This window comes from Centropristis striata, chromosome 1 (genome assembly GCF_030273125.1).
Source record: "Centropristis striata isolate RG_2023a ecotype Rhode Island chromosome 1, C.striata_1.0, whole genome shotgun sequence".
In the NCBI taxonomy this organism is placed as follows: Eukaryota; Metazoa; Chordata; class Actinopteri; order Perciformes; family Serranidae; genus Centropristis; species Centropristis striata.
Window position 1 is genome coordinate 15,127,629 of NC_081517.1, and position 24,050 is coordinate 15,151,678.

At 41.7% G+C, this 24,050-nt stretch overlaps 1 protein-coding gene across 1 annotated transcript in view; it reads left to right on the forward strand.

Moving 5' to 3' along the window:
* Window positions 1-23,065, forward strand: part of cacna1ab (calcium channel, voltage-dependent, P/Q type, alpha 1A subunit, b) — a 158,990-nt gene extending 135,925 nt beyond the window's left edge. The window contains exons 43-49 of the mRNA XM_059332310.1: window positions 940-1,072; window positions 3,834-3,947; window positions 7,240-7,257; window positions 7,784-7,819; window positions 14,195-14,396; window positions 15,903-16,141; window positions 17,016-23,065. Of these exons, the coding sequence (XP_059188293.1) occupies window positions 940-1,072; window positions 3,834-3,947; window positions 7,240-7,257; window positions 7,784-7,819; window positions 14,195-14,396; window positions 15,903-16,141; window positions 17,016-17,744 (1,471 nt within the window). The 3' untranslated portion in view covers window positions 17,745-23,065. The remainder of the gene's footprint in view (window positions 1-939; window positions 1,073-3,833; window positions 3,948-7,239; window positions 7,258-7,783; window positions 7,820-14,194; window positions 14,397-15,902; window positions 16,142-17,015) is intronic.
* The last annotated feature ends 985 nt before the right edge of the window (window positions 23,066-24,050 follow it).

The following is a 24,050-nucleotide window of genomic DNA, read 5'->3' on the forward strand; positions in this document are numbered from 1 at the left end:
GCCCGAAGTCATGAGGAGATGATTTAGGCAAAAAAAACAATTTTGACAAAAAATTACTTAGGCGATTATTTTAACAGTGTGACGATATGTAGTTATCTATTCATGTATGATGCATAGTCTATGCACTGAATGTACATATAATAATTGCAATTTTAGGCGGTATCTTGCTCATTTGCAGGGACAAGTCAACTGAAGAATTGGATAAAATATAGCTTTTGATGCAGTGGTTTTTGTGGTGCGCAAACCTTTCATTCTGTGTTTCAGGCTGAATATTCTGTTTAATTTCTTGCAAAAATCCCCAAAAAGCTTTTGTCTACAACTCATCAAACCAATCTCTCTCATGACCTCTTTTTCACATTTAATAGGAAATATGACAAAAACATGCATGCATGCAAAAAGGGATATTTAAGATTAAGAACATATTCAAGATTCACATTTTTACCACACTCTGTATCTCTGTCATGTATTTTTTTGTGTTCTTGTTCTATCTTTCTTGGCTTCGTCGTTTCAACATGGTTTTTCTTGTTGTGTCTCAGAGTGTGTGTCTGCCTGCTCTGCTGGCTGTGTGTGAGCATCAGTTAAATGGGTGATGTGATGATAAGTGCTTCTTATCAGGTTGAATTTGAGCCAAATTGGCACATCTCTACATTTTCATGCATGTATGAGAGAGTGCAAATGTATGTGTGTGTGTGTGTGTGTGTGTGTGTGTGTGTGTGTGTTAATGTTTGAAATCCTGTTTTCCTCTCTCTGTCAGTTAGTCAGGAGTCAAGTTGGCACATTAGTATTTCAACTCAGTTTGTCCTAATGTCCCACTGTTAATTTGGTTGGTCAAAGATAAAGTATGACTTCTAGTCAACGGTGATTCTCTTCAGTTCCCTGATTTGTAATGCTCTGACTCGTGTGTGTGTGTGTGTGTGTGTGTGTGTGTGTGGGTGCCAGACCTCCCGAGGGTGGCATGACTGACCAATCATGGGTGACGGAAAAAGCCCAGGACATGTTCAAAAAGACGGGTCCCTGGAGCCCCGACAGACCCTACCCCGACGATCTCCACGACAACCGTCACAACCCGCAGGTATGATGAGCACAAACACACATGTCGTCACCATGGTAACAGGCCAATGAAAGCCCCCAACCAGTTCTCCAGTTTGTCTCTGACCACACCGGTTACATTCAGGTCCAATAACAGCAGCTGAGTGCAATCAGTCAATCATCAATAAGGTTTTGTGTTCAGCAGGTATTTAGTATTAAAGATGCTGGAAAGCAGATTTTTTTTATTTATTTTTTTTAAAGTCTCAAAAGCATCATCATTTTATTCATGTAATAGTAAATAATAAATGTCTCTCCACTTGTTAAATTATCTGAAACCTGGAGGAGCAAAAGCAATTCTCTTTTTATCTGTCTTTTTTTAAATTTACCTTAATGTTTTCTATTGTATGCAATTAAGGCATTAATGTATTTGTGTGTTACAGCTGCAAAAAGTGAATAGGAAAAAATAGAAAGAAGCATCAACAAAATAACAAGAAATAGAAACATGCAATATTAACAAGAAATATAAAAGCATGTACACGTTAAACAATAAGAAATATAAAATTAGGAACAATATATACAGTATAGACAGTTGAAATTGCACCATTACACAGAGAAAGGTATTTATATTGCTCAATGGAAAAAAATATGATGATAATACACCTGATTGAAGTACTGGAGGTAGTTTGTGTACATTTCAGTGCAGCTATTGTCAGTTTAGATTATTAATTAATTAATTAAATTCATAAACTGAATTTTGTTGAATATCACCCATCCTTAGATCAAAGTCAAAATAATCTGAAACTGTAAATCTCACCCTCTGAGCTCTCTGAGTCAGAGTTTAAACAAAGACAAATTAAAGACAGTGTGTTAAGGTTGAGTGACTGAGTGGAAAATTAAAAAAAAAAAAAACATATTTCTTTGCTTCCTCCGGTAAGTAATTCAAAATTATCTCTTCTGATTCATATCTAACCTGGATTGATGGGGATGTCAGGGATACAACCTGATCAATCAGAAACCATGGGGCCTAATGTGTTTCTAATTGGAGTCTTTCATGATAACATCTTGAGGAATTGTCAGACCTAAATCTAGTTTCCTGTCTCTGATATGAAGTGATTTGACGCAGCTGCAGAGGAGTTTCAGAGCTCCACCTTTTAATGAGTGCCCTTGTTTTGTAAAAGATAAGAACTATTAGTGTTAAATCTACTCCATCATCCTTGAATTGGTTCATAGTAGAAATCTTTTTCAGTATCTAAAGTGCTGGATGTTGCTGCTGTGACTCCAGTGTCTCTCTGTCCTCTGAGCTCCTCTCTTTTTTTCTCTTTCTTCATCTTCCTGCTCAAAGTCCACATCGCCCCCTATTCTCTCAGTCTCACCATCTTCCTTCTCCCTGATTTTTCCTGATCACTCTTCAACCTTCTCTTGAGTCACTGGCTAGGAGTTGGTAGATGTGTTTTGTGATGTGCACCTTCTCCTCCTCACTGCCCTCCTTTTACTTTCACTTGTCTGTTGGGATGTCCCTACTCCCCAGCCCCTCATCTCTCTCCTTAATCCCATCACTAATGTACAAAAGATGGGATATGTGGATTTGGAATTGTGCCATCTACTCTTTGAATAGAATAAGTTTGCTTTTGGATTCTTTGGTCCCAGCATTCCCAAAGAAGCCTTTCCCAAAGATCAGGGCATTATACATGAACCCGCAATCTGAGGATAGAGGATTGGACGATGTGGTTTTAAACTGTATTAAAATTGGTGTAATCTAATCAATATCCACTTCATTTAAGTGTTGTGATTTTTTTAAAGCAACAAAGGTTGCGACCATTTATTTATGCAACAACAAGCTGCATAAATAAGAACAGAATTACATTATATCTATTATATCTTAAATTGACTAAAAAAAGGTTCCTAATTCCTTATTGGAGTTGTTTCATGTCCCTTCCACTTCAGACCTCGTCCACACGTACACAGGGTTTTTGGAAAACTAGCTTTTTCGATATGTTTTCTTGTACACATGCAGACAGTGTATCAGGTCTCTGGAAACTGAGCTTCGGAAAAACTTTGGCCAGGGTGAAGATTACTAAAATCTGTCGTGTAGACAGAGAAAACAGATTTTTGGCTTGTAATATATGTCCGACATTATCTGCTTGTGGCGACATTTCGTTTGGACGTGGCCAAAACAGTGCTGCTTGACACCTTACTCAATGGACCTTTTACATGTTGTAACGCATAAATGTACAGCTACTGGGAGTCTGACAGAACAGCCACTGAATGTTTTTTTGCGGACTTTACAGATCTTGATAGTGACTTGTTGCTCAGAGTAGTCTCAGTTTAGTGGCTTTTGTGATGGCAAGTCACTGGGTCTTCATAAAACATTTGATGCTGTTGCCTCTAACAATGCCTCCGTTCCTTATTATAGTAGAAAAATAACTGTGCATCTACATGTAAAAAATCTGCAATTGATGGAGCATTGCAGCCCATAGTTAGGTTATATAAGTGTATAATATCAATACACCCATGTTACAGTCAGGAAGCCTGTTCAGGTTTCTAGTTGGCCAACTTCTTCTTCTCCTTTGCTGTAGGTGGGTTTGAGGTAAATCGACCCCTGTTTGTTTGACATGTCTCAGCACTCCAGGTGTGTTTTTTGCTTTCTGGTCTTTTCTGTGAACGGGATTTTTGTGGAAATTGTGGAAGTTTTTTAAAAATAACGGTGTACGTGTGGACTGGGCCTCAGTTAGCGCCTCCCTCATTCAGCGGAGTCCCCTCCCTCAGCGGACAGTGGTCACGCCCCCTCTCGTTGTGTTTTACAGACGGTAGAGATGAGGGAGATGGGGCGGGACGGGTACTCCGACACTGAGCCCTATCACCCAATGGATGGGCATGGGCGGACCCTCTCCATGCCCCGCCTCTCGGCAGACAACCAAGTGAGCACCTTCATCCCACCACCACCACCTCCACCACCATCATCCTCATTCTCCATCACTATACCTGTTAGCAGTGAGGACAGTTGAAGTGAATTGAAAAAGTCTCTCCTTGCATCCTAAACAGAAAAGAGAACTCAAACAGACCAAACAAATATATACAGATATGTTGTTTGTTTTTTTAAAAAAAAGACATATCTACTCATTTGTTTTGGCATCTTTACATTCAAATGAATCAACTAGTTTGATATGAGCTTTCTTGTATCATGGCTCTAGTTCTCTGCACGGGAAACATGGCTCACTTCCTGCAAAATGTTTTACCAGGATGCAAAGACGCAGTGAGACTTTTGTAAATTCCCCTCCCTCTGTCTGGTGTCCCCTCCCTCCCTTCCTCCCTCCCTGCCACCATCCCTCCACCTCCTCCCTCACTATAAGCCTCCACTCATCCAGCAGCCGACCCACCACAGAGCTCCTCTCTGAGCAGTACAGCAAAGGTGCATGCCATCAGCGGAGCAGCACAAAAAAACTGGGTCGGAGAGCTGGATAAGTGATCTAGATATGTAACAAAATGATATATATCTAGATTTATATTTATAGATTATATCAACACTTCCAACCTTATCCCCCTTATCCATTTCCATCATATCCTTGGTGTGTCTGTCCTGTGTAAACTGTGGCCAGAGTTAGGAAAGAAAATGAGAAAATACAAAACACTCATGTGGGATGCATTCGAATTATTTAAAGAAAAAAAACTACATGGTGGCCGAAGTTACATGAACTGTAGGTTCCCAATTCATTGTATTCAGAAATCATTGTATGTCACAAACTGAAACTTTGTTGACTTCTTGGATCTGTAAGGGGACAAAGAGGAGTGTTGATGATGTTATGATAGATGGTTTTATACTTTTATACTTATACAAGTTATCAATCAGACAGGGAGGGATTCATGCAACCCAACATTTTTTAGTACAAAATCCTGATAATTACTTGCACACTGATCTCACATTTTCTTTACAGCAGGTTTGTTGGTCTTAGATTGCGAGATGGCAATTTATAATAATTTCTGGTTACCCTTAACAATTTAACCCCCACAATTTTTTGGGAGTTTTCACCTATTTGGCATCTCCACATGGGAAAGCTTGAAATTGTATGGCCGAAATACATGTATTTGACTTCATTTGAAAAAAAAAAAACATGGCTCAAAAAGGTTTTTTTTTGTGGTCTCCATCATCTATAATAAGTCATATCTGACAACCACAATTATGGTGGATAAATTGTTTCAAAAACTGTCTCTATGCCTACATATCAGTCCCTGTGTGCTTTCAGGATTACTGTTCAGCTGTGTTTCGTCCTCGATCTTTATATTTTTCAGTGATCAATTCCAACAATACCATAACGATAGCAGCCGACAGTTATATTCATGATGTTCAGAAAATATTTTCCAAGTTGAAATTTACCTTGAAGCCTCTGGCTGCAGTTGCACACACACTTACACACACACACATTCATTCCAAACTCCGACATTTCACTGCATCCTGTCATGTTACTCTCACTCTGGTATGTTGGTTCCTCCATGGAGTGGTTTTGTATGAACATTTAGAGGATGAGTTAGGAGAGTTCATAAGAGGAATGTGATGTGAGAACAGAGTAAAGGGAAAACAGAAATGTATACGATGGCTGGGTGAGATTGTAAAGTCAAAAAACTTTTTTAAAGTGGACAGTTAAAGGGAAACTGTGTTTTTCAACTTGGACCCAATTTTCCCATGTTTTTGTGTCTAAGTGACTAATGGAGCCGCAAAATATACTGTAAAGTAGTCCTCGAGGGCAATGAATTTATAGCAACGTCTCATAATCACACATGAATCGGTTGATATTTGCATCTCCATGCTTTTGTGTGCACTGATGCCAGGTCAACACAAGTCTCTCCACCTTTTGTAACAAAACTTTTCTTATTAAGAATTTAGTACAGGATTTTTCTTCCTCTTTGGCTGGCTGTAGTCATCCCAGTCAAAATGGTCACTGCAGACCCAGCGGCCTGGAAGGCCCAGTGTAAGTAAGTAAGTAAAGTAAGTAAAGTTTATTCATAGAGCACTTTTCACAGATAAAATCACAAAGTGCTGCACAAATAGCCACAACTTCAACCTGAGCGTATCCAACAAATGTTGTCTATGAAAGCTGTGCAAAGGGTTGATCGACATTTTGTCCACACAATTCAGAAATGTGCAAATAGACCACTGTTTTTATTTTTTTTCCCATGATATTCTCCAAACAAGTCACCTTGCAAGTTTTCAGACTCCTTTAACAATCTGATCCTATCAGCGAAAAGCTCTTTTAGTGGACGTGCACTTATGGTGTGCAGTTACAGCCCAGGATTACATGGTAGCCCGACTGCAGCACTAATCCAGGTCCAATTTCAGAAGTTGCGAACAGGGCCCTGGCACTGATATGCTCTGATACCCATTCTTTCCGATGGCTTGTGCCACACTGCATGATTTTCTGTGCCTTGAGCAAAGTGCAGGTGCAGTAGAAGAACTCCCCTCAGCATCCTCTCGAGGTCTCTGTGTTCAAAGTTAACCAGGTTGAGCTTTAAACGCAGCCGGCTGTAGATGTGGGCTGAACCCAACGGTCAGTGCAGTCACTAAGACACAAAAACATGGGAAAGTAGGGTCCAGGCTGAGAAATGCTCCTTCAATGATGTTTAACTAATTACTTAATATTTTGTTGTTACTATGGCATGTCTTACTTTCTATCCTCTAAAATACATTCCCTTAACAAATTGTATATAAAAATATGTAAATACCCTCAAACAAAGACTGTCATTTAGCACTTCTCAGTTATCATTTAATTCTAAAACAAATGTGCTGGACTATAGTGCCAACACGACAACTAAATCACTCTCCTTATACTCCGAGACTGCAGTTCAGCTATGAATGCACTCTTGTCTTTTCACATGGAGAGTGGACGATCAGTTCTCTTTCCTGCCCTTCATATTTTGGCCAAGCTTCACTCATTTTTAACGCTCCATGCTCATTAAAACAGACACTAACTGAACCTGGGTTGGTGTCGAGAGCTTTAAACACTATAACTCCTCTGGTAATAGTCCTGACACATACAGCGCAGTACCAGTTAATATAATTAAAAAGTAGCTCAACACAATGAGGGTAGATTGCTGTGGGAGAGTAGAAAATGTCCTTTGTGTGTGTATGTGTGTGTGTGTGTGTGTTGCATTAACAGTATATGTGTGTGTGTCTGTACATTGTTACTTACTGCCTTCTAACACTGCTCTGCCTTACAGAGAGCTCATGCTGTTTCGGTAAGTGTGTGTATGTATGTGTGTGTGTGTGTGTGTGTGTGTGGGTGGACATGCATCTTATATTGTCCTCTGTCCTCTCTCGCTCACTGGCACACCCACCTCACTCTTATATGTGTGCACCGGCCTTCTTTAAATTAACTGGGTTCTCTCTCTTTCTCCTCTCTCTGTCCCCCTTTTATCACTTATTTTGTTCATTTGTTCCTCCTTTTTTTTATCCCTGTACTGTCTTTTTCATCCTTCCCTTCAACTCCTCCCTCCCTTTTTACATGTCATACATCCCTCTTCTTGTATATGTCGATCTCCTTCCAAAAACATAAAATATAATCTCATTATCATCCCTCTACTCCTCATATCTCTTCCATCCATGTATTTGTTTTGTTCTCTCTGCCTCTGTTCTCTTTCGGTCCTGGCGGCTATGCTATGTCGGGCCTATGCTCTGCGTGTGTGTGTGTGTGTGTGCGTGCGTGTGTGTGTGTGCTACACTGCTCTGCTCTACGTATCATCTCTGTGTTTGCCTGCTCTGCAGCGGAGGAGACACAAGCCTCGTGGAAATAACCTCAGTGTATGTACCTCTCTCTCTCTAGCTCTCTCTCCCTTCCCTCTTGATTCTTCTCTCAATCATTTTTCAAACTGGATCTGCACCAAAATGTAGTTTGTTTTGCTCCACGCGAGGCGCCACGTGGCGGGGTTTGAACTGCAGTCGGACAGTTCAGGTGGTCACAGTTTTGGTGGACATTCAATTGCAAACTTGCAAATGAGCAAAGTTTTTAATCAGACATTTTGGGAGAGACCACTCATTTCAGTGAGCAGTTTCCTCATTGATCAGTCAGGCTCAGTTCCTAATAGCTCAGGATTGTCGTCTTTTCTTCTACACATTGACAACACTCCTAACCAGTGTTGGATGCAAAATAAACAATATCTGGATTTTGTTTCCGGTTCATGCACCTTAGTTTGAACTGTTCTGAGCATTTGGACCAAAAATAAAGGGCCAGTCACACCTTAGCTATTTGGCTGCTTGAATCGTTTTTCTGTTCCCTTCCAAGTGCACCAGTGTTAGGTTTACTGCAGTCTGAACCAAAGCAAAGAAGTGAACCATACCACAGCCTATTGTGTTTTGAATTGGGAGGAATTGAGAATCAAGCAGGCACGTTAGTAGCCGAAAAGCTTGAAAAATGTCTCATGGACAGACGTGGCTAATGATGTAGTAAAGGCTCTTATCCAAATATGGACAGACGATCACAGAACACAGTTGCTTGCAGCTAAACACGAAAAAAAGTCTTGAAATGATTTAGAGACAGTATGGTGGCTAATAGATTCAGTCGCACAGCGGATCAATGCTGCATAAAAGTGAAAAAATTCCACAAACAATAAGTTCGAGTTCTTTCCCACATATAGGACATTTGATACAATGTTTGTTGCAATGTTGCAACTTCACCACTGAATCACCACTGAATCGCACCGAGTCCACCAGCGTTTAAATGTGGAAGCAGCATAAATTGTCTTTGCTTCCCAACCAGAACCAAAAAATACCAGGTTTTCCTTGATCTGAAGTGTGAACTGTGACAACACGAGTCGGCGTGTCATATAGTACAGGTTAGAGGGGATGGAGAACAAAATAGTATAAATAATTTAAATTAGAAATCATCTGGGAGAAAAGAGTGTGCAGTGGTTTCATTAAAATAGTTGTTCCATGCTTGTTTTTTTTTAAATAAAAACAAATATAACGATGCAGAAGCTTGCAGCTAATCAACATGATTCGCCTCTTCCTGCTGATTTTTTTTTTGTGCTTTGTGCAACGCCCTCCATTGATTGATTGAACATCCTTAGTTACAAAGGTTCCACTCAAAGCCAGTAGAAATGTGGGCTGATTTACAAGATAGCACCAAATTCTCAATAATCCTGAACAGAACCGGTAAAAGAATCAGAGCTAATTCAGCTCAAGTGGTAACAGCATGTGAGACACTCGGTAGTCGTTAATGCTGCACATCCAGTGTGTGTAAAGTCCTTTCAACACCAAATACTGAAGGGAATAAATTAGCTGTCTTTCAAATTTTGGATGGTACCTCGTCTTGAAGCAGGAGACAAATCTTCATATTTATATGTTCTTTCTTTTTCCGTTGGATCTGGTATTTGCATAATACTTTTTACGGTTTACCTAGTCTGTTTCGACAGCTCGGAAAGGAAAATTTGACTGTGCATTCCTGCAACTTAAAACAGACACCATCTGAGTTGTGCTGATGCAGAGAACCCCACCCAGCTGGTGCTCCAGGCTCCTTAAATCAAGCGTGGCCTAATGGTCACGATTCAGATCTACTTTGATCACCTCTCCCTTGTTCTATCTATCTAGTCAATTTCTCTTTAAGCTGTCTCTCCTCCTCTCTCTTCTTTCTTTCTCTCTCTCCCATGTTTGCTCGTGTTGAGGTTGCTCTGCTCTCCATTGTTTGTTCTCTGTGACGAGTTTCCCCTGGAGTTCTGTTCGTATGCAGCGTGTGTGTGTGTGTGTGTGTGTGCGCGCGCGTGTGTGTGTGTGTGTTCCTCCGTGTGTTACATGTGCGTTTTTTTAAGTCTGTTGCATTGCTGCAGACCGGGTCAACAGTGTATGACGAAAAGCATGGACTGGCCTGATGTGTGACTGTTGGCCTGTACGGGGGAATTGGCAGCGTGCCGGCATGTCATTAGTGGTGCATGACGTGGCAGAGCTCAGTCTCGCTGTGAGTGTGACGGAGAGGAGGTGGCGTACCGCCCAAGTGTTGCTGTCGTCCAGCGGCTTGAAAGATGGAGTGAAAGTTGAACTGAGACAGAGTGGCTGTGTCATGTTCAGCACTTCTGTCTGTCTGAAGTTGGATGTTGCTTGTTTGAGACTTTTCAGTGTGTTGTTTGTTACAACTAGAGGTGTAATGAACAAATTAATTCAGCCAACAGTTTGTTGAAACACAAATGTTTATTCAGAAGGCTGAAGAGGCAACTAATTCATTTTCTTTGTCTGATATAAATTCTATTCTTTCTAGAGCTGGGCAATATATCGATATAAAAAATATATCGATATATTGTTAAAAGAGTTATATGGAATTAGACAATATCGCATATATCGATATAGTTAAAAAATTCTTTAAATATAAATACTGTCCTTACAAGGGTTTGTCATATTAAGTTTTTTTGTAATGTTCGTTATTCTTTTCTCATATAAATATATTTATTTCAGAAAAAGATTGGCCTATTTTATTTCATAAGCAATTTTTATTTAATATATTTTTTTTATTTAAATGTGCACTTTATGGAGCTTTGATTTTTTTTTTTTTTTTAAAAAGGTTCTCCTGTTGTTATACAGGTATTTATATTTTACTTATATAAACGGTTTTAATAAAACTGCTTGTGACCTGTCATATTTGACACTTTGCGATAAAAATATCAGGATATATATCGTATATAGATATTCAGTCTAAATATATCGGGATATGACTTTTGGTCCATATCGCCCAGCCCTAATTCTTTCCTGTGTTTATGACTTAAGAAGAGATGGAAATATTGCTAGGATAAGAGAAAAAAGCCACATACATGGCTGACACACTGTATCTATACATTGTGGTTAGAGTGCATGGAGAAATAAAAATTCAATGCTTTTAGTACTTTTTTTTTTTTTTTTTAATTAACAGTGGTGCACTTCATCCTCTTGTGGCTGAAATTAGTATTACAGCAACAAACGTAAAAAAATAAATAAATAAAATAAAAATAAAATAAAATTATATTTAAATTAATTCAATTTAATTAAAATTAAATGTAAAAAAAATGAAACCCCCTTTTTTCACAGAAAAAAAATTAAGGAACTTCGAAAGACTATTCTGGGAAGAAAAAAAAGATTTAAAACCATTTAGAGCAGACTAAAAAATATGAACACCAACATTTTTCTTACTTGCTAACTTTCTTACATTTATTTAATGTTATTAATATTATATTTATATTATGTTTTTTTGTTTTTTTCAGTTTTTGATTTCCCATTTCCTCAACTGAAAATGCATCTAAACAGTAACTATCTGCTTGGAAAAGTAGAGCAAAGAGTTATTAGTTATTAGTTGAAGTACTAGTACTATTAGTACGATAGTATTATAGCTATACCTTCTTCCATCTTTAAATATTTAAATTTGTTTAGATTGTAGGCTCTTACTATTAACGTTCCCTTTATCAGTTAGTTTCAGTTTACTTTACTTTGTCTAAAATGTGTGATTTAAATTTAAGATATTAAGATATTTATTTTAAATTTAAGATAAATGTAATAAATATACTGAAATGCAATGTGAGAGTCACACAGCAGCATGCAAACGTCTCAACACTGACGATGTAGTGTAATGTTGTGAAAAGATGCCCTGAAAAGCGAGAGAGAGTAGAGAGTACCACCCCCTTTTCGAGCGCGTGTGTGTATGTGTGTGTATTAAGTGTATGCACATGTGTGGTGCTGTGCTGCCGGCGACCCGGAGGGCGTGCATGGCTTGTGTTCACAGCTGCTCGGTGAGCGTGCAGACCGCTGTCTGCGTGTGGTGCAGCTCCCCTCAGGACGGTGAATCCTCATGTGTTTGTCTGTGTCCGGCCTGCTGCTTGCAGACTGACATGTGCTTTACCATCAGGGGGATGTGAAGCTTTTTCTGGGGGCTCCAGAGTGTCAGCAGGGTCCGGACCTGTCCCGGTCACAAGAGCCTGATAATGAACCCAGCAAGGAAATCAAGACTGGTCCCAGAACACTTAACTGGAGCCAGTCCTTTTATATGATTTTATATGATGTGAATACAGTACTAGGCAGGTTCAAATAGATGTATATCATATACAGGACAAGAAAATAGTGTAACCAAGACACATAATCTACACATTATAATTCACAAATTAAGTGCTTTGACTAAAACTATCTTTATGATCCTATCTTTTATTCAACTTTTGATTCTGCATTGGAGTATATTTGAGCTTTAATTCATAATGTGGAAGCAACATGGACGCTGCAAAGAAGATGTATTTTATTACTCAGTCTTAAAAACATATGTGAAACTGCTAATCAAGAAATTATTGCTTTACCTGACTCGTTTTTAGGATTAATGCTAATTAAATAATGTTTCTAGGTCAGTTTAAGTGTACAGCATGTGAGCAAAAAATGTTAATTGTTAAAAAGTTTCTAACCATTAACCATTTGACATTTATTTTCCCCCGCAATGTTTCTGCATAATATGACAACAACTCGGCAAGTCATGTACCAAAATTTCCACCTCCTTTCTAATTTGTTGTTCTAACTTGAGGGACAACATCATTATTCCTATCTATGTCTGTATCGGTTCAACCAACTAAATTATATGTATTTGTATCAGTACTCAGTACTCACAGAATGGGTGTTAAAATGGGCTTAAACCAGAAGTGGATGGTACCAAACCGTAAATTGGTATTATAGGCCTGAAATTGATAGGGGCTGATCAGAAGATGCTATATTTATTATTTATTAGAAATTATTTACAGAACAGACACAGAATAGTATGATTAGTGACACATTTTTACCAGGGCCAGTAACACATTTTTCCGTTTATTTCACATGAATGCAGCATAACATGCAAACACAACCCTGATGTTAAAATCATTCTAAAATCAGTCCTGTAGGATTTTCCTGTTGGGTTCTTGCAGAGTGTTATGACCAGACAGTAAAGATTATGGAATGTCAGTTTACCTTATCCACATGGCTGCCATATTTGATTTATGTCATACAGTTTTACATTGTGTTGGAAACAAATCCTACCTGAGATGTAAAGACCAAGACCTGCTGTCTTTGGACACAAATATGTTCGATAAATTCTCAAAGTACTTTTTGTAATGGGCGGAATAAGTAGAAAGTGGAGAAACATTGTGTTGATCCATGATTTAAATTCATTTTTAAATTAATTAATTGTACTAATCACAATCTTATTCACTTAAGTTGTTAATAAAAGTGATTTTCTGCTGACCAAATTCATGTCACTTTGTGTTAAAACCATTAATAATCAGCTAGAAATTACATTCAGTTCATTTTTAAATAAAAAAAAGTCTAATTATTTTGAATATTTACAAAATATGAGAGGAAAAATCACAATAATGTCAGTGTCTTTGTCCATCATCATTCTTCCAACCAGAATTGAACATGTTTGCTGGTCTGAGGATGTACCAACCTCGAAATGGAGGGGAAAACAGTCTTTCCAACTTGATTATGATCTAAATTAAATATGGCTGCCATTTGGAAAAGTCCAGTGGGTGCATGTGAGGCATGGTTTCTATGGCCTTCCTTCATGCTTGCTCTCTGTCTCTCTGCCCCTTTCTTCTCTCCCTGTCAGTTCCCTGTTTATCTTGTCTGTTTCATTCCTCCATGTCTTGGTGAAGAAGCATGGTATTACATGTGCTCGTCAAAGGGCTTTTAGTAGTAAGGGATTTCAGGAGCTATGGGTCAAACAAACTGTTTGAATGCAAAGACCGTAAGCTGATTTATGATTTAGGACGGGTCAAATAGTACTTGTAACAGATTAGATGGGTGCAGGTCGCCACACAGGACAACACAAGAGCCAAAATGAAATCAAAAATGCAACCTGTTAAAACCTGAATTGTCCAAGTGTGGTGAACCACCACCCACCTAAACCAAGAGTTATTTGGTACTGCTGTTTGACCCAAGTCAGATATTGTCATTCAGTATAAACATAATACACACAGGAATGCACAATCTGACTGACATGCAGCATCGTAGTAGTGTCATGCACTCATTATAAAGTCAGCAAAGTGAGTGTTGGGAGTATTGGACTTAACCAGTCAAGATGCATTATATCTCACTTCTTTTCTTCTTCTCTCTTTCTTTTTTCTCTCCCTCCACTATTTTTATCACATCCTCTCCTACTTTATGTTCTCCCTCTCTGTATCTCCTTCTCCACTCTCTTCTTCGTCCTCACAGACCATCACGGACACCAGTCCGATGCGTCGCTCCACCTCCAGCCTGGTCCACGGGCGCACGGGCCGGGGTGTGAGGCTGGATGACTACTCCCTGGAGAGGGTGGTGTCTGAGGAGGGGAGGCACGGAGGAGGACGCAGACACCGGGATAAGAGTCACCGGACCTCACAGCGCTCCCTGACCAGATACACTGATGCTGACACGGGTGAGTCACTCATAGTGGACATCTTTGTACAGTATATACTACGTTTAATGCCCATTTCACATCCGACAAGCATCTGCACATCTAAAGGCTTATTGGAGATACACTTTGGCTTGCAAATGCTCAACTTACCCCCTGAAGGTTATAGTAGAAAAGTAAAGAATCTCAGTTTGAAAGCAGCGGATTTTTAATGGTGTAGACCGGCTATTCGGTGTGACTATAGGATAATGTCCATCTGTGTGTTAATTTGATATTCCAACAGTGAAATCTGAACTGTGTTATCCTAGAGAGATGGGTCACATATTTCACAGTTCAGTCCATGATAAGATCCCTTACAGTGCAGTGCAACATACTTTCAGGCTGATGCAGTTGCTATTATAAAAAAGCAGCACTCATGTTGTGTATGTAGCAAATGTACTTGCACCCATCTGCATAGCCGTGTGTGTGTTGGTCTTTAAATGAGTTGTGTTCAGGTTCAGGTGTTGGCACAAGTGGTAGAACCATTGACCAACAAAATCCTGGTCTAAAGTCAATGGCGCAGTATCCAGATTTTTAAAGGGCGCATTATTCAGAGAGCAAGATGAAACGTGGGTTCCCAACTCACATACACTTGATACACATGCAGCAGTGCTCCTCCTCAGTTATCGGGGCATTTGCTCATATGTAATCAAACTGACAATCAAAGGGACAAAAGATTGGGAAACTGCAGAAAATCTGCCATCCTATAATTAATTAAGATATTTAATACAACCACTGCACCTTACTTAGCACCCAGATTATGCACCGTTTTTCCAGCAAAAGAGAAGTTGCCTTAAATGCACTTGCACCATGTACTTTAGACCATTCGCTACAGATCATTTCAACAGGGCCTCATGTGATGATGTAACACTGGCGTAGATGCAGTACACAGTGTTGCTTTACAGTCAAGGGCAACTCAATAGCAGTTGTTGAGGCATTTGGGAGTAATCTATGCATTTATTGAGCTAAGAGAGCAGAGCTGTCATCATACTCACTCAGTTTTATGAGTCAAGTCTTGGCACAAAGAAGTCCTTGAAAAGAACATTGCCCACTTCATCACTAATTGCGAGTGCAAATTGCACGCTTCAGCTGTAAAACTAATGCAACAAGGCTGGCAGATTTGAACTCTAAATCCTCTTTATAATTGGAGAGCTCTCTAATCTGATGGAGAGGACTCTCCTCTGCCTCCCGGACTCATGATGATGGTGTTTTTTAAATGAGTTTTCTTTTCTCTGCATTTGACTGCACACATGTGGTAGATTTTTTTGTGTGGCATTTATTGCTTTTTCTTTCAAATGTGGTACTTTTGTCTTGTTTATGTTTCATTTAAACCATTTTTCACTTGAGAAAATAATCTTTTATCCACTATATTAACTTGTGTGTGATGCTGTTGCCTTAATTTGTTTGTCCTCAACCTTGGTAGCTTACATCTTGACATAGTAACAAGTAGTCTTGTTTTTACAAATGTGAACTGAGACATCTCCTTGCTAGGTCTGGGCACAGACCTCAGCACCACCACGCAGTCGGGCGACCTTCCACCTAAGGAGCGTGAGCGGGACCGCGGCCGGACCAAGGACCGCCGTCATCATCACCACCATCATCACCATCACAGCTCCATGGACAAGGAGCGCTACGGCCCAGAGAGACACGACTACCCTCACAGGCATCCCCAGGACCGCCACTGGTCCCGCTCACCCAGCGAGGGGCCTGATGGACGAGGACACAGACAGGTGGGCTCCAAGTGCCAAGATTAGGGACAGCTTCTCAATACTGTCCAGTATCTTCTTTCCTGTTCTTTCTTCTCAGTTTCCATATATGTAGATTACATTATGTTACGTTTTTGACTCAATACAGGCTGGATACGAGCCCTAATAATCTTGAGAATGTTATGGGCTTTCATTCAGTTCTAACAGTGGCACTATCATACCTAGCAATGTTATATTCAGTCTTTTAGTCACAGTCAGGAAGGCTTTCTTATCCGAAATGCTTTCCAGATATTTAACTTGCAAATCAAATGCGAGAACAAGCGATGTTTGTCATACAGTGGATCGATTTTAATGTTTGAATCCCAGTTTAGCTGCTGCTAGGAGCTGATCATAGAGGTGAATTATTCATTATTTATGAAGTGATCCTTAACCTCTGCCTTTCGCACCCACCACAACAACTGTTATTCAATCCAGTAAGAGTTCAGATAAAGTCATACACCTACTTATGGATCTCAATCTCTCTTTTTTGTGTTATGCTTTTTTCTTTATCACTGTTTCTCTTTCTCTGTCCATTTTTCTTCAATGTGACGTGTGGCTTCTTGGTGTCAATTTTTTGCCTCATCACTATGTTTTTGAATGATTTTCAATGGTGTTTATCTCCTATCTATCTATCTATCTATCTATCTATCTATCTATCTATCTATCTATCTATCTATCTATCTATCTATCTATCTATCTATCTATCTATCTATCTATCTATCTATCTATCTATCTATCTATCTATCTATCTATCTATCTATCTATCTATCTATCTATCTACCACCTCTCTGCTCTATTCTGGTCTCTGTTGTTGTTGTTGTGGTGCGTTTTGATTTTCCTTGTTTACATTTTGCTGTAGGGCAGTAGTTCGGTGAGCGGCAGCCCGGTCCCCTCCACCTCGGGGACCAGCACTCCGCGGAGAGGCCGTCGCCAGCTGCCCCAGACCCCTGCTGTCCCTCGTCCACATGTCACCTACTCCCCCGCTGTCCGCAAGCCCAGCTACGGTCCCCCGGGGCCGGGCCGACTGCGCTCTCCCTCTCCCAGACACTTCTCCCCACCAGACCACGACAGAGGCTACCACCACCGACCCCCATCACGCCACGCTTCTCCCCACCACGGGGGTTCCTCGTCCCGGCACGGTTCACCGCGCTCCCCTAGGCACCAGTCCCCGCGCTCGCCCCTCCACGGCTCGCCCAGGTCCCCTCACCGAGGCCGCTGGAGTGGGCCTCCCCCTGGGGACAGCCTGGAGGGTGACGGGCCCTTCTACGAGCGCGACTATGAGTACGAGCGGCACCACGAGCCGCCTGCATATGAGCAAAGCCTCTCCCATGGCAACCCACACCCACATGGGGGAAATCCTCACCCACACCCACGCTCACCTAGGACTGCCCGCCACGGGCCCCCTCCACCCCCACACCCGCATCCACGTAGGGTGCCCAATGGCTACCGCTCATCCTCACCTTCCCCACATCGGCGGGGGCCACCTGGGGTGCCCCCCCATCCACACCACCGGCCCCCCCATGCCCGAGGTCCCCGCAAGGGCCTGCATGAACCTTATAGTGAGACGGACGAGGATGACTGGTGCTAGCAACCACAGGACAGGAGAGGAGAAGAATAGCAGCCTCCGGTGCTCTGGCCTTGGATATGTAGACTTTTAATAAAGCAGAGGTGGTGGAAACGTTGAAGGGGGTTGGACGCCCTCCAAACCCTCTACCTTCACCCCTCGGACTCTAAATGAGAGGAAAGGGCAGAGGGGAGTGGGGTGGAGGTGCGGCAAATAGGCTTTTACAGATTTTGTGTGAGACTCAAATGACAGAGCAGCACATGGATAAAACGAAAAAGAGACAGCCAAGACAACTAGGGCAAGGCCCGGGCACAGTTTACCTCTGCCTCTCTCCGTCTCAGAACTACACTTCCCAGATTTCTCTGCTTGACCAGCAAGGCCAGGCTGCAGGAGGAAACGGAGAGGTGTGGGAACAAAAAAAGTGAGGGAGAAGCATGTAAAATGGCCAGAGATGATTGCGGTTTACGAAGGCCTAAAAGCACTTCTCCCAGACTGTTGCGTGATTGGTTAGTTTTGTCAGATGTGTGCAATCTGTCGCTGGCCAGTCTGCTAATGTAAAAGCCTGAAAACGAGCTGGAAAAATAGAGTCACCTGCTTTGACTCTGCTCTTCGAACAGATATGTTTAAAGAAAAATAAATTAACAAAAAGCCAGGACCCCCTAACCCTTACATGCCAAGCTATGCCTCCAGAAAATCAAACTTGAACAATGAAGAACAAAAATGAAACTTTACATGACAAACAATGAAAAGAAAAAAAGGGAGAACAACCACTTTATCTTTAATCTTTTTCCTTTCCAAGGGACAGAACCAGGAAGCTCCGCCTATACTGCAAAAACCAGCCAATCACAGCGCTGGCTGATATTCGATGAGTTTTATCATCTCTGTTTACTGTTAAAGACTCACTTATTGCTGACGGAACTGGTGTGACATCACTTCCTGTCTGGCAGTGGTGGTAGCGGAGGGGGGCAGGGCACATGTGGGCTCACTTTCTGTACGAGTGCGCTACGGGGAGGGTGGGCTCAGATAACTTGAGAAGGGAGTCGGACACTTCGTCAAGCCCCTTCCACCTCGGTTACTCGACCTGGGCGCAAGGCAAAGGGATGCCCTGACAGTAAATGACATCACACAGTCGAATGGGGCGGAGGAGAGGAAAGGAGGGATGGGGAAAAAGACTAATTTCTTCAGTATTTCTTCTATCGATTACTTCTCCTTCTTGTTCTTCTTCGGACATTGGAGCTTGGTTCTTCTGTTGCATTCGCTCAGCCTCCTTTGATCTTTTTCGGAGTCCAAAATTTGATGGAAACCTGCATGATTGATTAAATACATACTAGAGAGGAAATCTAACTGGTGTGGGTGGGACCTGGGGGCTTTATAGGAAACTTTGCATTTAGGTTTACAAGAGAAGTTCTCTTCTTTCAGACTCTCTCTCTCTCACATCTCAAATGTAATTTTTGTTTAGTTTTTACAGGAAACTTTTGGGTTTTGACAGTCGGCTGTTTTGTTCGTCTGCCGATACGGTTCAAAAGCTACGTTTCTACAACCTGTTAAAAGACAGGAAACACTGCAGGATCACATTAAAAATTTCCTGTTGTGCTTGAGAAACAAGAGGGAGAAAGAGTGGGGAGAAGGGGACTTCTACCACACTTGATTTATTATTGTTAATGATGATAGTCTTATGAATAACGATATCAATGTCAATGCAAAATGACGATGACAATGATGATGATACTGATGATTGATTGTTTGATTGATGATTGATTGATGGAACTGTTGCTGTAGATTTGTTGTCATGTTATTTGGAGTTTTAAGTATGCTATGTCCATCTTGTTTACATCCGTTTATGTTTTTATCCCCCCCGTTCAATGACGTTTACCGGGTTCCTGATGCCTTCCTGCAACGTTTCGGGGCAATGATGGCTTGGGAACATTCACTTAGCAGCGTTGCGTGTTGTAACGCAACTTTTTAAGATACACTCTCTCTTCAGAATGGTGGAGGTAGAGGTCAGGGGAGCTTCGGTACCTGACAATGATTCATGGGGTCAGTACTCTTGTCAAGCCAACCCAAAGATCAAGAATTCACGTTCGGAGGGAGGGGGTAGACCGGATCGTTGAGAAGAGTTTGTCTGCATTTTACGCTGCAGAGGTTTCAGACAAGCCTGTTTTATTGAGGTCAAAGTTCTAGCAAGGTTGAATTCTTCCACTTGCAGCCAAAAAAAGACTATGAATCTCAATCTTTTCCCTCTGTCTGGCTCTGTAGTTTTGTTGCCGGCAGTGACAGCACAGTATTGGTGGTACAGTGTTGGTGTCAGTCAGTATTAGGTGGTGGTGTTCTCTTTTTTTGCCATCAGGGGGCAGTTATCAGCGCACATTATCCGCCCTGCCTTCCCCCTCTACAGGACAGCCTCCGGGCCACATCCTGTTCTCTAGACCCGGAGTGAAACCTCCACTTATGCCTGTCTCGTATATATCTTTGTAAGATATATAGATGAAGTCCAGTCCTAGTCCGGAGACACGGATGTAGCCTGCGAGACGCCATATCTGTCCGTTTGTCGGCCCGTCCTTCTGTCTGCCTGTCTGTGCCAATGCTGACCCCAGCCCCTCCAACCCCTTCTCTCAGGTCTGGATAACCAGAGAACAGTCACCAAATCACTGATCCAATCACATGAGGTTGTAGCAAAGCTGAAACCTCCTCTGCCAAAACCCACTTCAGTATCCACCAACCTCTCCTTCCTCATCTACCTTTTTCTTTTTCTGTCCATTTGCTTCGACATCTGTTCTTTCAGCTTTGCCAGAGAGCGACACTGAGGACACAAAAGGCATTACAGGACAGGAACACTTAGAACTAATAATTTCATCCTTATTGTTATGAGGGACAACAATTATTGAATATTCAATAACTCTAGGACAAGATGATAAAGCATAGATACTATAGATGATAAACTACATATAAATCTAGATATAATACAGTAGATGTAGTCATAGATAACAGACAGAGTATAATTAGAGTTTCAGATATTTATTTATTTTGCACACCGTTCATGCTCATGACACGGTTGACGATCTAGCTACTCTTGAAAACCTCGCACTGTTTTCTTTGCAGTCGCAGAAGCCAGAAAACAAACCCCAGTCCACGTGTTTTGACTCTATGCAGACCTCATAAGCATCCTCATCGTATTATTTCGAAGGAGAAACTGCAATGCTGTGGTACTGTAAAAACGTACGGATGAAACGGGAGCACGCGAATCTGAGAAAATGTGAAGATCGACACACCACGATTGCACACGTCTCTCTTGACATCACGCACACAGTGAAAGCCCTTCTCTGTCCCTCCCCATCTTTCTCTCTTCTCCCGAAAATTGTTGCCTCCAGGCCTAGTAGTTGAGCATAAGCGTAGTGAAGATGAGGATAGGGGGTTTTGTTTATGTTGATTGTTTTTTTTCTTTGGCGGGAGTCGAGGGGCGTAGACCCAAAACCCCTCTGCCCACACCTCGCATCAAGTGAGGTTCAGGCACGTGGGGACGCTTCCCCAAAACCCCCTACAGAGCCACAGTGCCTTCTGTATCAGAGTCACATTCGTCACCCCGCCCCCCCCTCATCCTCCTCGCCCTTAGCCGCTTCCGTCTGTCCCCCCTTACCCTCTGTAGTAGTTGAGATCAACCACACTACGCCTTAAAAGTCGAGTCCCACCGGCTCCCATGCTAGCATAGAAACAGGGAGAGCGGTGAATTTGAGACTGGGCCACGGTGAGGAAAACAGCCAAGAGGCTAGGCTTGTTGTAGGGAAATCAATATCACATCCGGTACGGGCTTAATCAATTAAAAGTCAAACATACAAAGATATTTGTATTTGCCAAAAAGACCCACACAGATTGAATCAAAGCCTCAAATTGTCGTCGTTTGTATACCGGATGCTGCTTGCAAGCTCTGCTTCTTGGCTCCACCTCCCTGCTCGACGTGGCATTTTGCATACATCCCAGCAATGTCGTGGGTCCAGTTTCAGGCGGTGTAGTGAGAGGTTTACAGAGGTGCAAAGCGGTTTGCTTACTTCTCAGGTCCCTCTAGAGTTAGGTAGCTCGATAGACAACGTAGGAAAGAGTGAGCTACAGAACAAGCAGGCCTCGGATTGAGTTATTGTATGGTTTTACCTGGCATGGCGTCAGACGTTGTAATGTTGAACCCCCCACCCCCACCCCTCTCCTCTCTCCTGTCACTAACCTACATTACACTCTGACCCCTTCATCAGCAGCCTGCCGACGCACCAACACCAACACGCCACCCAGCGTGTTGAAAGACAGGCAGGAAAAAAATCCCACCTCCATTTTGGCTCCATGACACCACTCGCTTGTCCAGAATTGTAACAGCGGATCCAAAATGGCCGACACACAACACTGCCCTTGTGTGAAAGCATGTTGTGTGTGTGCTTTTCCGAAAAACAAATCGGTGAACATCTGATTTCTTTCTTTGTGTTTTTTTTGTTTTTTTGAACGGGTCTGGGGGGGATTGCAAGGTTTTTGCTAAGTCATCACTTCTCCCCACATCTGCTGTCTGTGTCTTCACCTCCAGCTTCTGTCACCCATCGGTCTTAACCTCTGAGTAATCATTTTTATTTATTTTTCTTCTTCGTTATGGGACGAAGGAAAAACTAACAAACGCACCAACCCATCCACTCAGTCGGCTGTGAAATTGTGTCAGTGGGTCAGTCGTGAGGCAACGCGTCGACAAAAACACGAATAAGGGCTCTCTTTAAAAAAAACTACACAGTGGGTTTAAATGTACAGTAGTGCTGCCAAAAGTTGTGCTTATGTAGCTGAAGCCACGCCGTGGTCTCCCCTTTGTACAGCACTAGATGTGTGCATGCGTGTGTGTGTAGGGGGTCAAGAGCGAGGCAGGGAGGGAGGGAGGCAGGGAGGGGCGGGAGGGTCAAAAGGCAATGAGAGAGATTTTAATGATGTAGGGGTCCTGTTTGGGGTGGAGGGGGAGGGAGGGAGGGGGAGCAGCAGCAGAGGTCGTAATAATGTTAATACACAATTTCACAATGGCACTGGACCACTTTTCGGGCTCATCCTCATGCTCAGAAGCCATTTTGTCACTGTCACCCCGCCCACGCTTGGTCCCACTGTGAGGGGGGCGGGGCTACTGCTGCGACACGGAGACATTTACTGTGCGTGTGTCTGTGTTTGTGTGTTGGTGTCTGTGTATGTGCGTGTTAGTCTTTTGAGTGGTGTGTGAGTGTGTTTAGGGCTGAAACTGCTTATTTGCATCATTGATTAATTTGGCAGTTTCTTTAAATGAATAATTAATTAGTATGTAATTATATAGTTTTAGTTGTTTTCGGTGCATATTAGCAGCTCAGCTTAACGATGCACATTTGCATATTTGGTTTCAAAATGGCAATAATATGATATATACGTTAAAGGAAGATATCATTTATATATTTCCTAAAGGAAAATTTTGTACCCAGAGTGGTAAATATACACTGTATTTATTGTAATGTCAAATAGAATCAAATGTCAGTATGGATTTTTTTTAAAGACAATGAAAATCCTGCACAGAATGGTATGTCTGTGTGACTACATCAGTATGAAACTGTTCATTAATGTGCGCTATGCCTTGGAAATAAACAGATAAATAACATTAAGCATCACAATTCTGAATCGAATGAGAAAAAATCAAAAGTCCAAAAATTTGTATTGATATAAATCAGAGAAAAGTATTACAATTAAATTATTTTTTGCTTTTCTGGTTAAATTATTTAAACTTAAATTGATTAATCATTTAATCGACTAATAGTTTCAGCACTAAATGTGTGTGTGTGTGTGTGTGTGTGTGTGTGTGCATGCGTGCAAGTAAGAGAAAAATATGTGCGTGAGTGTACTTGCATGCATTTGCCAGTTTATTATTGTGTGTGTGTGTGTGTGTGTGTGTGTGTGTGTGTGTGTGTGTGTGTGTGTGTGTGTGTGTGTGTGTGTGTGTGTGTGTGTACACGTGTCCTGACAACATCAGCTACAGTAGGTCACCCTCAGTGCCTTACACTGTACAGGACACGATGATTTCTCCCTCTGAGACGATCACAGCGACACACGTGAGATTTTAATGTCCTCATCGCCACCTTCATCCCTTCCTTCCTTTCTTCCTTCCTTCCTTAACTTCCTTCACACCCTCACCCACTCCTCACCTTCCTCTGGGATCATTAAGTCAAGCCTGGATGGGCGAGGTGGGGACGGAGGGTGGAGGGGGTCAGTAGTAGACAACCATGTCATTTTTCTCACCCATTCTCTCCTGTACCATCTATTGTACATTTTGGCTCAGTAATTCTTGTGTATATAATCCAT